Source organism: Drosophila sulfurigaster, chromosome 2L, assembly GCF_023558435.1.
Source record: "Drosophila sulfurigaster albostrigata strain 15112-1811.04 chromosome 2L, ASM2355843v2, whole genome shotgun sequence".
Classification (NCBI taxonomy): Eukaryota; Metazoa; Arthropoda; class Insecta; order Diptera; family Drosophilidae; genus Drosophila; species Drosophila sulfurigaster.
In genome coordinates, this window is record NC_084881.1 from 20,878,295 (window position 1) to 20,895,512 (window position 17,218).

The 17,218-nt window shown below is 40.3% G+C and overlaps 8 protein-coding genes across 8 annotated transcripts; 4 read left to right on the forward strand and 4 right to left on the reverse strand.

Annotated features, from left to right (window-relative positions):
- Positions 1 to 500: 500 nt before the first annotated feature.
- On the forward strand, positions 501 to 1,842 carry LOC133835074 (protein cornichon). The gene is made up of 4 exons (XM_062264937.1): positions 501 to 800; positions 859 to 971; positions 1,252 to 1,395; positions 1,465 to 1,842. The coding sequence occupies exons 1-4, from the start codon at positions 651 to 653 to the stop codon at positions 1,490 to 1,492; spliced, it is 435 nt and encodes a 144-aa protein (XP_062120921.1). The 5' UTR covers positions 501 to 650; the 3' UTR covers positions 1,493 to 1,842.
- On the reverse strand, positions 575 to 3,992 carry LOC133835063 (syntaxin-5). Its single transcript, XM_062264924.1, has 2 exons — positions 3,016 to 3,992; positions 575 to 2,951 (listed from the first exon to the last, which is right to left on the reverse strand). The coding sequence occupies exons 1-2, from the start codon at positions 3,668 to 3,670 to the stop codon at positions 2,203 to 2,205; spliced, it is 1,404 nt and encodes a 467-aa protein (XP_062120908.1). The 5' UTR covers positions 3,671 to 3,992; the 3' UTR covers positions 575 to 2,202.
- A 284-nt stretch (positions 3,993 to 4,276) lies between these two features.
- LOC133835072 (BOS complex subunit TMEM147) lies at positions 4,277 to 5,424 on the forward strand. Its single transcript, XM_062264934.1, is given in 5 exon segments — positions 4,277 to 4,466; positions 4,547 to 4,685; positions 4,753 to 4,861; positions 4,924 to 5,006; positions 5,008 to 5,424. Coding segments are annotated over 5 exon segments (684 nt in total). The 5' UTR covers positions 4,277 to 4,392; the 3' UTR covers positions 5,287 to 5,424.
- LOC133835059 (uncharacterized) lies at positions 5,289 to 7,749 on the reverse strand. The gene is made up of 8 exons (XM_062264918.1): positions 7,516 to 7,749; positions 7,309 to 7,454; positions 6,896 to 7,161; positions 6,685 to 6,838; positions 6,248 to 6,623; positions 5,890 to 6,191; positions 5,696 to 5,830; positions 5,289 to 5,639 (listed from the first exon to the last, which is right to left on the reverse strand). The coding sequence occupies exons 1-8, from the start codon at positions 7,665 to 7,667 to the stop codon at positions 5,515 to 5,517; spliced, it is 1,656 nt and encodes a 551-aa protein (XP_062120902.1). The 5' UTR covers positions 7,668 to 7,749; the 3' UTR covers positions 5,289 to 5,514.
- A 74-nt stretch (positions 7,750 to 7,823) lies between these two features.
- On the forward strand, positions 7,824 to 9,105 carry LOC133835075 (glia maturation factor beta). The gene is made up of 3 exons (XM_062264938.1): positions 7,824 to 7,994; positions 8,167 to 8,260; positions 8,340 to 9,105. The coding sequence occupies exons 1-3, from the start codon at positions 7,992 to 7,994 to the stop codon at positions 8,657 to 8,659; spliced, it is 417 nt and encodes a 138-aa protein (XP_062120922.1). The 5' UTR covers positions 7,824 to 7,991; the 3' UTR covers positions 8,660 to 9,105.
- On the reverse strand, positions 8,856 to 10,976 carry LOC133835064 (zinc finger and SCAN domain-containing protein 21). The gene is made up of 2 exons (XM_062264925.1): positions 10,517 to 10,976; positions 8,856 to 10,464 (listed from the first exon to the last, which is right to left on the reverse strand). Exons 1-2 carry the CDS (start codon positions 10,646 to 10,648, stop codon positions 9,238 to 9,240), a joined length of 1,359 nt encoding a protein of 452 aa, XP_062120909.1. The 5' UTR covers positions 10,649 to 10,976; the 3' UTR covers positions 8,856 to 9,237.
- A 99-nt stretch (positions 10,977 to 11,075) lies between these two features.
- Positions 11,076 to 13,702, forward strand: LOC133835068 (ubiA prenyltransferase domain-containing protein 1 homolog). Its single transcript, XM_062264929.1, has 2 exons — positions 11,076 to 12,059; positions 12,118 to 13,702. Exons 1-2 carry the CDS (start codon positions 11,613 to 11,615, stop codon positions 12,754 to 12,756), a joined length of 1,086 nt encoding a protein of 361 aa, XP_062120913.1. The 5' UTR covers positions 11,076 to 11,612; the 3' UTR covers positions 12,757 to 13,702.
- Positions 13,703 to 14,511: 809 nt separating this feature from the next.
- Positions 14,512 to 17,112, reverse strand: LOC133835062 (probable cytochrome P450 303a1). Its single transcript, XM_062264923.1, has 2 exons — positions 16,621 to 17,112; positions 14,512 to 15,932 (listed from the first exon to the last, which is right to left on the reverse strand). The coding sequence occupies exons 1-2, from the start codon at positions 16,703 to 16,705 to the stop codon at positions 14,518 to 14,520; spliced, it is 1,500 nt and encodes a 499-aa protein (XP_062120907.1). The 5' UTR covers positions 16,706 to 17,112; the 3' UTR covers positions 14,512 to 14,517.
- Positions 17,113 to 17,218: the final 106 nt, after the last annotated feature.

Consider the following 17,218-nt stretch of genomic DNA (forward strand, 5'->3'; position numbering starts at 1 on the left):
TGCACACTCTGATCGCAATATTGCACCTGCAATTTTGAGCACAGCGGTTACTGTTGCAACAGTAATATTGCATTAAATCAAAATAATAAATTATTAATAATAATGTTTAGCAAAATCGCAATCAAATATTATTTTATTTGAATTTTTTCGCAAATCATTTGATTTGAACGTGTATGCAGTATTTTTTTATCGATATGCAGTATCGCGCACAAAGCATATGTGCGATATTTGGTATATTTTGCAAAGTCATGCTGAAAACAAGAAATTAAAAATAGTGAGACCGTAAACCGTGCATAGCAGAAGAGCTATTTATATTCGTTTTTGATTTCGCAATTGGCGGGAAAATTGGTAGAAAGACCAAGTGATGAGATGAAATGTTGAAGACGATGTGTTTTTTGGAAAACACGGATATAGCAAACTATTTGACGCGCCGTTTTCGAAATATCTTGCTCTTTTTTGGCGATAAAATGTATATTTTAGAGATGTAGCGTGTGGCCACACCCCATCTCCAATACAGCTGTCATCATCGCCGCACGACTCACCCCTCAGTACGTTTCTGTAATAATTTTGTAAGAAAAAATTGAAAGCGAGTTAATTTGGATTCGATTAAAAGGTGCTAGCACAGTATTCAACAAACCACAACAAACAGAATGGCCTTCAACTTTACCGCATTCACTTATATTGTGGCGCTAATCGGTGATGCATTCTTAATATTTTTCGCAATATTTCATGTCATTGCGTTCGATGAACTGAAAACAGATTACAAAAATCCAATTGATCAGTGTAACAGTCTAAATCCGGTAAGCAACTTAGTATACACTTTTTTATTACCATATTTAATGACATTTTTGTCTGCAGCTGGTTCTACCGGAATATTTGTTACACATATTCATTAATTTGTTATTCCTCTTCTGCGGAGAATGGTTCTCGCTATGCATCAATATACCTCTGATAGCCTATCACATTTGGCGGTAAGTTAAAGGGCAAAAGCTTCGATGGGTATTTAAAGATAATATCAGATCTGTGCCCAGCAGACAGTCATTATTCAACAGTTTTCGAGCCGCCGGCAACATAGCTGGTTTGAGCTGAGCTTTGTACTTCGTTTCCCAAATATTTGACTTGGGTAATTTATAAGGGACATTTTTGCAAGGTCGTTACGCTAGGGGGAAATTTTTTGCTCTTCTGTTTTTGTTTGTATGGGATATAAAACCTCACAAATCTTGACAAATTAATAAATCATAATTGTTTTAGGTACAAAAATCGCCCTGTTATGTCCGGTCCGGGTCTGTATGATCCCACCACGGTGCTGAAGACGGATACGTTATCTCGTAACATGCGAGAAGGTTGGATTAAGTTGGCTGTCTACCTGATTAGTTTCTTCTACTACATCTATGGGTAATTATAAATGTTTTATAAATCGTGCTGTCTCGCCTAAATATGTATATTATTATTGGCTAATTTTAGCATGGTCTATTCGCTCATCTCAACATAGAGGGTAACGGGCAAAGCTGTGTGGGGATCTCATTGTTGTTTGGCACCAGCGCAGCGCATTAACTACATCCTCTCTCTCTGCATCGTTAAAGTCGTCATAAACTAGTGCATGTGTGGCAATCGGTTAAAAACAAATCGAACAAATATTTCACGTGTAAATTCAGAGTTAAATTCATAATGCGATAGATCCATAACGAAAGACATCTTCGACATAACGTTAATATTCTGTGTATTGTTGAAGACTTCTAATGTTTTTTAATGATTAATATATTATTACTCTTTTTTTAATATTGATTTGCATTTTGGTAGTTGAAGCCTGAAAGAAAATAAAGTAAAATTATATTAAATTCATTTCTATTTCTTTTTAAATTACACATAGCTTCAAGGAGAGTGGAATTTTTGATTGAGACGACCCTGAAGCTAACCCGTCATATCATATTCATCGTAAAGATTACGACTCATACCTTATCAGCCAACATGTGAACAAGATAAATTTAAATGCTAACAAAATTGTAAGTTACTATGCTTGATAATTGGTTTATTACATCATCGAAATGAAATCGAACTTGGACTTTTGTACAATTCAAACTGCATTCCCATTAAAATATAATATAGTATTATTATTAGCAATGTATTCACAATAATTTATAATTGAATAGTGAGGGACGAGTGGGGCGGTGTGGAGGACAAGGTCGGGGTATTTAGCATTAATTATGACATAAAGACAACAAAGAACAGAAAGAAAAATATCAAGACACCGAAAATCTTAATCATGAGCCAACGATTCTTTGAAACGGACTGAAAGTATTTGAGAATTTCGCCATGCGCCGCCTCAATATTCAGCTCCGCGTCCGCCACATTGGTATCGATGCGTTCAACAATCTCCTCCTGCTCTTTGACCATATGCGCCAGCTGCTGAAAGATGCCGCCCAGTTCCACAATGGTCGATTCAATATTCTGCATCGTTTCCGCTCGCTGTTGCACATATGTGTCGGACTCATCGTAGATGGCCAACTGCTGCTGCTGCTGCAAATGTGCTGGCGTTGGACCAAGCAGTGGTGAGGTGTCGCTCATATCTATGCTGACTGCTTGATTCTCCTCGCTGAGCAGCAGCGATCCCTGCTTCGCCGTCGACGGTGAAACGGTGTGTGCAGCAAGTGGCCCAGGTCCTTGGCTGAATTGATCGCGACGCGTCTTCTGATGCTTGAGATTTTCGGTGCGCACTTCCAGTATCTGTTTGAAGTCGGTGCTCATGCTAGCCAGCTTGGATTGAAGTGCAAGCACCATGTTAGAGGAATGTGAGACCAGATGTTTGCCATTGCTGGTGCGTCGTTGATCCTTGGAGATGTCCTGCAATCGGGCAATCTGTTGATTCAAGGCATTCAAATCGCCCTTAATGATGTACGTCAACTCTTGGATCTCTTGTGGTCGATCATCGAAAAGAGTCTTCTTTTTGGCCACTGCCAAGAAAGAAAAAGAAACTATTAGTTAAGAGAAAGTTTGCGAATAGTTAGCTTTACTTACACATGGTCAACTTCTCCAGCTTGGCATATGTGCTGGCAATGTTCTTGCCTATGAAACGTGCAACCATCATGAACTCGGAGTAGCTTTGCACCTGTTTGGCCTTGCGGGGATCTCTTATATTGACAGCTCTGGTTATGTTCCGTGACTGTAGCGAACGTATCGCATTTGCAAATTCCCCCGTGCGATCTCTGGCTGCCATTATGAAGACTTCCTGCTGCGGTTCCAAGTCCAAATCAAGTTCACCCTCTGGCTGTACTCCAAAATTATCGAAGTTATTGTTGTCGCCTTGCTGCGACTGTAGCTGTGGATGATTGCCAGTGACAACGGCAGCAGCGGCGCTCAGGGGTTGCTGGATAAACGAACGTAGCGCCTGTCCCGAGCGTGACGAGATGCCACTGAAGAGATTCCACTGGCCACGCGCTGCCTTGTTGTATTTGTCGTCTGCGTCGACGTCGGCAGCAAATTGCTGCGCTTCGCCAATGTGTATGGCAGCCTCAAGAGTTGGCTGCACGAATTGCTGCTGCAGCCCTGGTTGGATTAGCGTTGAATGTTGTTGTTGCTGCTGCTGCTGCTGCACCAAAGGAGGTTGTGGAACACTGCTGTAACTGCTGGTGTATTCCTGGTCCGTTTGCTGATGGCGACGTCGAGTTTGCATCTCATTGCAAGTCAAATAGCGCTGTTTTTGTTGCTGCTATTGTTATCTGAATTTTGTGTCGTTGACGTTGCCTTTTTGCATTCGTCATGCACTTGTTTTTAAATGCTTGTAATTGTTGTTGAACTTGCGAAACTCTCTTTCAACTTTATGAAATTTGCAGTGGAACGCGCTGATTGACTTGTATGCACCCAGTTTCTTATGCATTAATTTTTGGGATATATTAGCAATTGAATTTGGCAATTTTTAATTATAAAACGCTAAATATTTTTGCCAGAAAGAAAACTCACGAACGCACACACACACACACACTGTCAAGCCAAATTCCAGATGACAGATGACGTGTTGCTGCGGTAGTGAGCTACCAACGCATTTCAAACTAAAAAATATCAATTAAAAATTGTATTTAATTACCTATGCCTCATACTATCCAACCTTCTAAATATTATTTTCAACCCACTTTATCTTAATATAAATTATTATTCAATTGTTTTTGTGATATGAACGGTTATATATTACGATTTCAGATTTTATGGTATAAAAATACCAAATTGGCGGAGGTGGACAGCCCCACCGGTAACTCTTCTGACAGCTGCTCATACTCTTGTGCTGCTTCTTCTTCTACCTAGTGTTTTTTCATTTTCATTGAGGTCTCGTGTGCCAATTGTAAAATTAATTAATGTTTTAACTTAATTAAATAAATATCCGTTGTATTATCAAAGAAAATGACGCTCTATCACTTTGGCAATTGTGTGGCGCTATTAATGCCCTATTACTTTACCTACAAATACTCTGGCTTGTAAGTTACAAATGCCGCTCCCCCAAAATAAACTGTGTCAATCAATAAATTACAATTGTTACCCCCATATATTTTGTAAGATCTGAATATGGTGCATTCTGGAAGTGCGTGCAGGCAGGATGCATTTATATATTTACACAACTCTGTAAAATGCTAGTTTTAGCCACATTCTTTTACTCGGATAATTCTTCCAATAGCGGGGAGTTTAACTTCTTTGCGGTAAGTTTAAAATTTAATTTTTTTTTAAGTGTTATCTGGATTTATTGTTATAAAAATGTCAAAATAGGAAATACTGCGTTGCAGTGTGGATATGGCGGATCTTCTCGGCTTTGCTTTAATTTTAAGCCGTATTCCCGGCAAAGGCCATTCTAAGCTGATTACCGCTGGATTGGGATGTAAGCTAATTGGATTCTGGTTGGAGCTCGATGGAAAATTAATTTCTCTTTATATTTTCTAGGGGCAACCGCAGAGGTAATATTGTCGCGTGGCATCATGCTTTGGGTTGGTGCTCGTGGCACCGAATTCAGCTGGATATACATTCAAAAAATGCTTGGAGTCTAATGTACTGCTAGTGCAGCACTTAACCACTGCCACCTTGATTTGGTTGTTCACTCGGCACGATCTCAACAAGGCATTAAAACCGCTGGTTTCCATTCTTCTGGCGGTTACCATCTTTAAGGGCGTCTGGTTGGAGGGTCTGTTACACATTCTCAGCATTGGACCGTGGTCAGCGATTGCGTTCAAGGCGCTAGTTGCCGGCATCATTGGATTCTGTTCACTGAATATTTACGCAGGCCTCGCCCAGCAAATTGGCATTTAATCTGCACTTGCATATTTAATATACATGTATTGTTTCATTTATTATTTGTGTTGGTTGTCACGGGTTTTAAGTTAGGTACACGATTTTGTAATGACAACCAAGGAAAAAAGCTTAGAAAATTACAAGAATGTTAATGAATTATAGTTATTGTATAGCGATGATAACAAAAATCGACTTCTTACAAACGAAAAGAAAACAAAAAGACACTTCTCTTAATACACATACTAATTAAATACGATTATTTGCCGAAACATTTTCGATGAGCTTTAAGGAATCTGGGCCCAAGGCAATGGCATCCATTTCAAGTGTTCCCAATTTTTTTGAGATCCGAATGAAGCCATCGCGTGAAAGAGCTGTAAGGGTGAGTATATTTTAATTGATAAGATAAGATTTCAGTGTTTTAGCTTACATAACAAATGACTAAAAGCTAGTGCGGCTTTAAAACGGTCTGGAAATGATTTGATAAACTTGTCAGCATCAATTGACTTTAGATCCGGATTATCACGCCATATCGCTAGCAAATCCATCATAATGCTGTATGAATCTTTGTGAAATAAAAGTTTAGGAATAATCAAGGCATTAACTATAGTTGAATTAAACTACCGAAATCATTACGCTCAGCACACTTAATGTGCTCGACTGGGTTATTATTAGTGATGTTGTTGCTAAACGGCTGCAACTCCAGGGCAAGTAGTAAATTGTCCTGTGGTTCATCTAACGTTAATATCGGCGGTTGAGAAGAATTCTCTAATTGTTGTGGTAATTGAACAGCGTTTAAAATGTTGCTGGCTAAGGCATCGTTGTAATCGACATCAAGTATTGCTCGAAGTGTGTATTCGCAGTCCGATTCACATTGTTCACTGCTCAACTGGACTCGTTCTTTCAATACATCTGGAAAAAGGATACTGAAAACCAAGCTACTTAATTATACCAATAATTAATCTATCCATTAAGTTCTTACCTCTGTTTAAAGCTATTTAGCAACGTAAAGCATTGCTTTACAGGTTTTGGTTTTTTATGCACTGTATTTGCATTAGCTAAATCTTCGTAATATTTTATTCGATTCTTATGGATTTCCCCACGCGAAAGTTTAATATAGTTATCAATTTTTAATTTTAATTTACGTGAATTTCGCCGATTTAATTTTAATGAATTAAAGTTAGTTGGATAAATAGTTGATACCTCAGCTGTTGGTGCTGCATTGTCCACAATCTCATCAAAAAGATGGAGTTCTTGCAGATTATGCTGATTTTGCGAATTGATAGAAATATTTGTTAATGTAGGTTTTTTGACACTTAACTCTGATGATTCATTAGCTTCGGGAGATTTGCGTTTCACTGCAATATATACAAATATTAATAGTGCACAATAATAAACATGAATAAAATAGTTATGTACATGAATTTCTAACTGGTAGAAACTGTTGAAGCGCTTCCTCATCCATCTGACCAAGTTCGCCAAAGCCATCATTCCCCACGACTTCTGCGATATCGAACTCAGCTACTGTCAGTTTTTCAGTGATGCTAATATATTGCTCGGTTGTAAAAATAGCCTACATAATTTATTACATTTAAATCCTGTTTTAAAGAAATTATAGCTTCAAACGTACTTGCTTAATGTTAAGCAGTTGATTCTCGTCGGACCAAAATTGCGATTCATTTAGCATATTTCTATAGTAGTCCATATGATCTTCGTCCAATAGCTGTGGACTCGCGATTCTGGCACGTTTCGACACACAGACGGTTCTAGAGATCACTTGCTTGCGTTTACGCCTCACGTAAATCGAAGAAGCACGTGTCGAAGAGGAAGCCGCTACGACATCGTCGAATGCAAAGTTGGTGCCCTTGATTTGATTTAGCAAACGTTTGGTGTCGTCTGATCGCAATGAAGAAAATAAAAAAAATAATTGATTGGACCATACGACTAGTGAGCAGGTGAAGAATTTGTATAAAGCTTTACTATGTTTGGACGCAAACGTATCCTACCCTTCCTCACACCCGGGTACCGGGTATATTAACTTACTCAGTAGTGAGGACACCTGATGGTTGTATATGAAGCTGACACCAATAGTAAGGCGAGCAATGTCGGAGAAAGCCACACTTCTTTTGCATAATTCATTTTCATCATCACTGTTCTGATTGTGTTCTATTATGTCCTTAATTTGTTTGCTGGGATATGAAAATCCAATAATTTCATCCCAATTGGAAGGTTTCGAAAGTAAGAACTTACCAACAGTTGACAACGTTTGCGGATCTAATTTCATCCAGTGCCAAATGCTTGGCAGATTGAGTAGTGGCCCATTTGTATTGGCCGGCAATCCAACATGGTCGCAACAACTTATTACTTTCTTGCAAACTGAAGTTATAGTGTTTCAGCGCCATTATTAATTAATTCATTTTTGATTTCCCGACTTCATGAAAAAGTGGGATGAAGTAACGGTAAAATTATGCATCCCTGGCGGCAAAACGCCAATCATAGTGTGACCCCACTGTTACGATCTGTAAATAGCCGATAGGCTGAATGCGGATTTAGGGCATTTGGTCATAGCAACGTGCGGTCACACTGGATAGTTTGTTATTAAAACAGTACGAACAGGACACAAAAAAAAAGCGAGCGTTTTAATTAAATTCTACGCAGTCTTTTTTATCATTCCCTAAAATAAAAACTCCCTTTCGTTATTAAGTGCCAAGTGCGGCTTTATCTACATGGTAATTTGTGAAACATAAATTCACACATTCAACCCATCTTCTGACAAATGACTAATAGTTGTGTCTAAAAAATTGTGAGCGGGTGTGGAATGTTTGTGATTGTTGTCGATACGAGACGATAAGGGAGGTGCTTTTTTCATTTTAATTTTAATTATTTGCAATGCATTTCCAGGGTGATAACAAAATATGCGACATTAGCAATGAAGTGCTGGAGGAACTGAAGAAATTTCGCTTTCGCAAGAGTCAAACCAACTCGGCGTTAATATGTAAATAACAGAAAATATGTCATTGCCTGATGATTGGCATGGCAACAGAACTTTGATTGACGAGTTTTTTACTTTGCAGTAAAAGTAGACAGGGAGAAACAATTGGTGGTGCTGGACGAACTAATTGATGATATATCCGTCGAGGAGTTGCAGGACTCCTTGCCAGGACATCAGCCACGTTATGTGATATACACATATAAAATGGTGCACGATGATCAACGCATTTCGTATCCAATGTGTTTCATTTTCTACACGCCGCGCGACAGTCAAATCGGTCTGCAAATGATGTACGCCTGCACGAAAAGCGCCCTCCAGCGGGAGGTGGACTTAACTCGCGTCTACGAGATACGCGAACTCGATGAATTGACCGAAGAGTGGCTACGAGAGAAGCTTAAATAGATCGATAACGCCGAGTAATCAGTGTGCATGAGGTATAAAGCAATATTTTACAATGTAGTTTCTCTCTCAAAATACCATTAAAACAAAAACACTTACATATTTTAAATGGAGCAAAGCCAATACCAACGATAACGATACATACCAATACCAAACAAAAAAAAGTAACAAAACAAGAAGTCATTTTTTTCAACAAGACATGCATTTATATTGTAATATCAGTATATAGTTGAACGTGTGCGTGCATATGTAAGTGATTTAGTTGTGCATTTAAGCGCGAATAATAATGAATATAAATGACATTAATTAACAATTAGCAATGATCTTATAGAAGCTGTGCTTGCCAAATTTATGTATATTTATTGTACAAAATGAATACAAAGCTAACATGACAAACAAACAATTCCATTTTATATTTACATACAACACACGTACGTATTAATATACATAATAAATACATACACTCCTTAAATAAAAGTGTTCATATTATCTACAAAGTAATTTCAGTTTAGTTCCTTTAATACTCGCTGATTATAGAGCAAAAGTATTTTATTCATATAAGAATATTTTAGTATTATAAATTAATAGTGCAAGCGTTGCGCCGCCGTGTGATGCAGCATTGTGTAGCGACTCTCACTGGGCGTCGGTGGAGGAGGCGGCGGCGGAGCAAGCATGTGCGCCATGGCAGCCATGCCCATTTGATGGGTGGCCGCGTTTGGAGGTGCCAGATGGTGCAGCTGCAGTGCATCGTGATGATGCATAGCTGCTGCTGCAGTGGCTGAAGGCGTTGCCGCGGGATGATGATGCGGATGATAATGATGGGTCATGGGAGGTGGCGGTGCAGGCGGTGGCAACGGTAAATTCAGCAGATTATTGTGAGCTGCATGGCTGCGAAAGTGTAGACTTAAGCTCTCCGCTGTGTTGTAGGCCTTGTCGCAGTCGGGGCACTTGAAGAGGGCATGCTCTAATGCTGTATCAAGACCCACAGGATCAGTGTCGATGGCCTCGTCATCATCGTCATCCACGATGTCTTGCTCAGTGCCCGCATCCAGTGGATGCAACTTGAGTTTGTGAGCACGCATGTCGCGACGCCTGCTAAACGATTTCCCGCACACATCGCAATGATGATTCTTAATCCCGGTGTGCGTAATCATGTGCTTCGACAGATCACCAGCCGTGTAAAATGCCTTCTGGCACAGCGAACAGATTTGATCACGCACGCCGCTGTGTATCTTCTGATGTGCCTGAAAGTTGCCCAGCGCTGAGAACTGCTTGGAGCAGATCTCACACTGGAATGGCTTGTTTCCGGTGTGCGTTCGCTCGTGTACCTTAAGATTGTGTTTCTGGGCAAAACGCTGAGCACAATAGCTGCAGGCGTAGGGCTTCTCACCGGTATGTGTGCGAATGTGTTGCGTGAGCTGGGCGGCACACTTGAAGCTCTTGTGGCAGGTAGCGACATAGCAGGTGTGTGGCAGTTTTGGTACCGGCTTTGGACCGCGTTTCTTGTGACTTTCGGGCGGTTTGCGTTGGTAGCGCGATCGACGCTTGCCGCGTTTTATTGCATCGGCTCCGACGTCTTCGTCGTCACTGGAGTTGAGCGGATGATTGGCTTGCGGCATTGGCTTAATCTCGTTGGCCACGAATTCAGTGTTAGTGGCCGCATCGTGACGCCAGGACTCGTGTAATCCCAGATATTGACGGAGTCTCATATCACTATTTTCGCACTCCTGCTGAAAATGATAGGCGACACCCAGCCGATACAGACAGTTGTTGCAAATGCCCACTGGCAAACCGTCAGTCTTATAAACCTGTATTATAAAATTAATAAAAAATATTTTTGTGTTTGCTGAGAAAGCTTACACGGATTTTGGAGCACATCATCAGCATCTGTGAGGGCATCATGGCGAAATCGGTGCTGTAAATGGAAGTTAATGGGTTCGGTGCCCCTTCCTCTAAGCAGACGCGACATATTTTGTGCACATTAAAATCCATATTATTGCAAAGTTGCTGTATTATTCGAATGTAAACATTTTACGTAGTTGTCCAGCAGCTGTAAAGTAGTTCGCTTCAGTGGTGCAGTAAACAACAACAGCTGGCATTCAGCTAAAAACGCAGTGTTGGTAAATGGTAAAACTTTATTTTTCAAAAAATTGCAGAGTAGGTATATAAAACGGTGGACTCGTTTTTTTAAGCTGGAATTTTTCTGAAAAAAAATATTCGTAATTAAAATTTAATAAGAGGGGAAAATACTGAATGATTTAAAGATGAATGAAACATAATTGTTGAACCACAAATAGGGCTTTTTATGAAATAAAGAGGTTTAGGTATCGATGACTGCAAGCAAATCGACTTTTGTCGTAACACATCGATATTTGGAAAAGTTTATCAATGATGTATCGATAGTGCCATAGATGTTTCTCCACCACTAACGCTCTCTCGCTCTACTCTCGTTTAACACACAATCGGCCATCGCTTGCAAAATAAATAATAGAAAAGAACACACAGAAGTGAAATTTAATTAAATAAATAGTATTTATTTATGCATCAATCGTTGTGATTGACATATAGCAAATCGAAAATATATAGCATACATGCAATTTATTTGCAGTGGTGTGGCGTGGCGCAGCTGGAGGCTTAAATAGGGCAGCGGCGTGGCGAGGCGGGGCGACGGAAGGCGAGTGTAAAGAAGCAATTTGTGGATTTGGAGCACGCAGGCTGTTTGGTGAAATTTCTGTTGTTGTTGCAGCGCCACCTCCTGCCCACAGCGCGCACACACACATACACACGCATACATCGCATACAAATACAAGATGCTGTGTATACAATATTAGCGACGAGGAAAATTTATGCTTTTGTAAACTAAACAAAAGCTGTGAAATAAACGAAACAACAAGCGGAAAGTGGAAGCTGGTGAATGCAAAGTTTAGAATTCTTCAGTCGGTAAACAGCGCATGCAATGGCAACAAGTCAAGAGCAGCAACAGCAGCAAGTTGCATCAGCCACAGGGGCAACTACAACATCAGCAACAACAACTCCACTGCTAAGACAACGACAGGCAAATGGCGGTAACAGTCACGAGACGGCTTTAAATGGCAAAGCAGCAACAACAATTAACGACTACAATTCCGGTACTTTTATGAAGCTGAAAACCTACTTGCTGGCGCTGCGTCCTTGGTCGCTGTCCGCCAGCTTGGTGCCCACATTGCTGGGCTCTGCGTTGGCTTACCGCTCGCAGTGGTCAGCGGACTTCTCGCTGGTCACGTTCTTTCTCACAGCATTCACAGTGGTCACCGTGCACTGTGCTGGGAATGTGGTCAATACTTACTTTGATTTTATCAAAGGCATCGACAAACAAAAGGCTGACGATCGCACACTGGTCGATCACATACTCACAAAGGATGAGGTGAGTTTGTAAATTATCTTTACTAGCTCTGCACATATTTCATCGCTGTTATTTTAAGGTGGTTTCACTTGGCGCTATTTTATATTTGGCTGGCTGCGGTGGCTTTGTGCTTCTCGCCGTACTAAGTCCAGCTAAAATGGAACATTTGGCTTTAATTTATTTTGGCGGTCTATCATCGAGCTTCCTTTACACCGGCGGCATTGGTTTCAAATACATTGCACTCGGAGATCTGGTCATTTTGGTGCTTTTTGGTCCCATTTCCGTGCTGTTTGCTTTCATGTCGCAAACGGGTCATGTGGACTGGACTACAATGGGCTATGCCATTCCACTCGCTCTCAACACGGAAGCAATACTGCATAGCAATAATACACGCGATGCGGAAAGTGATGGCAAGGCGGGCATTGTGACGCTGGCCATACTCATTGGGCGCACTGCATCGCATGTGCTGTATGCGATGTTGCTATTCACACCTTACTCACTGTTCTTCATCTTTGGACTGAAGTATTCGCTTTGGTTCCTGCTGCCGTTGATAACTCTGCCGCAGGCATTTCAAATCGAAAAACGTTTCCGGGATGAGCAGACGATGCATGTGGTGCCCAAGCAGACGGCGAAGCTGAACTTTTTCTTTGGCATCCTCTACATCATTGCCTGCTGTTGTGCCCAACAGTTGCCGACGTTTGTTTGGCGCAAGCATTAAATGCAACATTTTGGTGTGGAGATGGCAACGTCTTTGAAACAGTTTTTGCAACAGTTTTAGGGAATTTCATTAGTTGTAAATGTCTTGTTTTATTTTTTTAATTTGACTTTAGTGAATTGTTTTGTATGGAATTTGTAATTGTATTTGCCTCAAGTTTGCAGTTGCACAAAATGTTAAAATGCTTTGCTAGTCTCCTAGTCTCTAAAACTATCACTACAACTACAACTAATACAAAAAGCTACAGCTAAAGCTAACTCTTAATTATTATTACTAGAACTGAACATATCCATCAGAAGCTCTCGACCCTTAAGAGCGTTGACTTAACTTGATCATACACAAACTTTCACTTTTATTTATTTCACCACAATCTTTGAAATCGGAATGTATCGAAGCCTCTAGTTTTTATATATATAGTATGATATGTACTTAGGTACACACTCTTCCTCTCGCGCGTTGGAATATTGGACCAATATCGTTATAGCGTCGGCGTGTGCAACAGAATAATTAAATCATTAAATGGCCTAGATATATATACTATTACACATACATACACTCACACACACACACATAAATATACATACTTATACATATATATTCTAAAGTTAATGTTACTTTATAGAAATGCTTGATAAATGTGCAATTAAGTTTACGACGAATGGACAATGTTGGCTTTGCTTTTTGGTGTGCAGCAATTGTTAGCGTTTTTACATACACACACACGCGCATATTTATATATATATATTTCCGCATATATACATCTCTATAAATATATATATATATATATATATATAATTAGATCATGTAAGCCCAGTGTCTAGAAGCAGGCTCAAGAGTGAGAATATAAACACAAAAAAGACAAAACTTCATATTTTAAAATGAAACAAAAAAAAAAGAACAAGTAAAATGAATAATGCAAAATCGTATATATATTATATACAGAATGAATCGCCAGAATCTGAGCGAGCAACAATTGTTTTCCAAGCATAAATCACAATACCTATGCGTATAAACAAATAGCTTTAAATACATCTGTACATCAATAACAATAACAAACACAAACTATTTGTGTATTCATCGATCGGATCGAAGCGAAGCGAAGGCAAGATGTGAAATGTCTATTGTTAAATTATGGGCATTTTCCAAAAATACGAAACGATTTGAAATTCATTTTGTGCACTGAATGCTGTAAACAAACAAATCGTTTTTCATATATTTGTATCGGTATTTGTATTTGTATTCGTAATATTAGTGATTAAAACGAATGAAAGGAAATATCGTTAATTTTGTAATTTATATGCTCACACATGAAATGCTTTTGTTGTTTGCTGAGAACGTGCAAAATATCGAGAGGCCAATTATTAAATTGATTAATGTAAAAACAAAACAAAAATCAAAAACAAATCAACTAAATGACAATTTTGTAGACTACTTAAAAACAAGAAACAATACCAACAAGAATGAACAATAATAATTATAGTTATGAGTATATTGAGAGAAGATATTGCAAAAACAAACACTTAGAGAATGTAACTGAATTGTGTTAGCTACTTTATGTGGAATAATTAAAACAAAAATGGGATTAGTGGATATAATTCGATGTGAACAGCAATAATTCATTTATTTGTATGAAACTGATAGTTTGAAATTGAAATGTGCGGCGCGCAAATGATTGCAAAAGTTATCGATAGACAACTTCGATATGCCCAACACACATTTCTCGATTGGCAGCAGTTAAAATATAAATTTATTTGTTACTTTGTTTTAGCTTACTCTGGGCACTAGCAGAGCATCATATGGTTTCACTGCCGCCGTGGCGCCTTCCAGAGGCACTTCCTCGGGCATCTGGCCGGGAATGGCAACCAGTTTGAAGTGCTGCAACAACGTGGTGGTAAACATGAACAAATTCTGCCGTCCCAGCAGATCCCCCATGCAACGGTGACGCCCAAAGCCGAAGGGATTAAAAGCCTCTGGCAACTTAATTTGTCCACCAACCAAATAGCGTGTCGGATCAAATGACTCGGGCTCGGGGAAATCTGCCGGATTAATGAGCATGCCACGAAAGCAGGCAATCACCATAGTATCCTTGGGTATCTCGTAGCCACTCAGCCGCGTGTCGCAGACGGCACGATGTGGAATGCCAAAGGTGTGCAGCATGAACATGCGTACCGCCTCCATGGTAATGGCCTCGCAATACGGTAATTTGGTACGATCCGACCACTCGGGTATGCGTTCTAAGCCAACCACTTCCTTGATCTCGGCGTAGGCGCGCTCCTGTATCTCGGGTTGACGTATCAAATGCATAAAACAGAAACCCAAACTCTTGTTCGTTGTCTCCGAGCCGGCGAGAAACATGTCCAGGCAAATGGCCAGCAGACTCTCGTCGCTAAACATGACGCTATCGCTGCTCTCCTGGGCCCTCAAATAGCTGTCCATCAGATCACGCGGCTCATCATAATTGCGATACGTGCTACGATGCAGCTCAATCTCCTTGCCCATAAAGGCATACAAAGCTCGGTGACTCTGCACGAAGCCGTTGTAACCCGAGTAATCGGGCGCTATGAAGCGCAGCAAGGGAAAATGACTGAAGAGTGCACCGACCATGTCAATGTTCTTGAACAGCTCAAAGAATGTCTCCAGCAACTCGGTGATTTCCGGCGAGCCGGGTTCATAACGACGTCCGCTGAGCATGCACCAGAGAGTGTTCAGTACATAAACACTGGTCAGATCATGCATCTCAATCCGCGCCTGCTTGCCACCAGCTGCGGCAAGGCGAGTACGCAAATCCTGCAACAAACAGCTGGCCTCGTTGTGCACAATGTCCACCATGCCGCTGCGTGCAAAGCCAAAATTCTTCAGATGCCGCAAGATGAAGCGTCGCTGCTCCACCCACATCTCGCCATCGGTCAGGAGCACGCCCAGCCTCGAGTTAAAGGTGCGCAGGCGATAGAAGATGCCATCCGGACGACCGTCAATGTCCTCATTCGTCATCATCTCGCTGATGGCCTCGTTGGTATATGCAATCACCACTTTGTCCTTGCCAATCTTTAGTCCGTAGTAGCCATAGGCATTGACATAGCGTCGCGCCAGCTCATCGATCACCTTGCAGAACATTCCGAGGCGCATGCGCAGCTGCGAGATCTGCAAGGCGCTGCCCACAATGGGGTACCATCTGGGTCCTGAAAGTTGCGAAGAATAGGGGTAATTTTTAAGTTTATTTTGATTAAAAGTACACCTGGCCCTCGCTTAACACGGGGGTTACGTTCCTAGAAATCCTCGTATTAAGCGAAACATAGATTCAGTACAAAATAAGGGGTTACGTTCGCAAAATTCAAAATTGGCAGCAACAAAATTTTGTAGTGTTCAAATTTGGTCTGTTTATATTAAAATTGCATACATTTGTTCAAAATTAACCAAAAATTATTATGTATATGTCTTTAATAAATGCATAACATTCATATTTTCAAAATTAAAAGTTGGTATTAAATTAAAAAAAGTACGAAGATCATATGTTTCTATTCATTTTAAATTTAAAATTCATTTGGTGGCATTTATAGTATTAGACAGTTTATTTCAACATGTTTCTTTTTTGGAGACTCCTTATCAAAAAAATCGTGTAAGAACGAGGCTTTTAGCGTGTTAAAAGGGGGGATAGGAGCAAATTTGTAACCGTGTAAGACCGAGTTCGTGTTAAAAGAGTCCGTGTTAAGCGAGGGCCAAGTGTACTTTATTTAGAGTATTTTAAAATCTTTTAGAGACCTGCGTACCTTTAAATTTGAGGGTGTTGGGATTGTTTTATAGTTAGTTATGTTATATATATATATATATGTATATAAATGTCAATCAATCTGGGATCAATCTGCTTACCTGGTGGAAACTTTTGCGGCTTGCGCACGCCGCTCAGCAAAAAGAGCAGCACAATTGTGGCAAAGAAGATCACCGAGTAAAACATTTTGTTGTGGGTAAGCGGCAAGTGTCAAGTGTTAAACGATGATGCAACTTACGTTGCAAACTGTTGGCTTTCACTTTCCTTTGGACTCTCGACTGTTGCGCAATCTCCGCAACAGCTTGTTTGTGCTGCAATTCCACTTCACCTTGTTATCGGCAATGTGGCAAGTAGTAGACAGGCAGGCAGTCAGGTGGCAGACAGTTTTCTCACTCGCGACACAGATTTTCGCGAAGTCGTCGAAGTTGCACGCTTCGACTAAAGCCGCCGCCTTGGCGGCAGCTTCCTTATATAGCATATGCATAACGAAAGCTTTCTTTCTCAGACTGGATTTTATTTGATTTAAAGTTTTCCATTACACATTTACTGCTGGACACACAGCTTAAAAGCACAGCTTAATGCACAACAAATTATTTACAGAGTCGAGCTTTGACTTCGACTTCCTTCTTTGACTGACCCACTTTTCGGGTTTCCTCATCGTTAGCCTAGATAACAAACCTATTTTTATGGGATAATAAT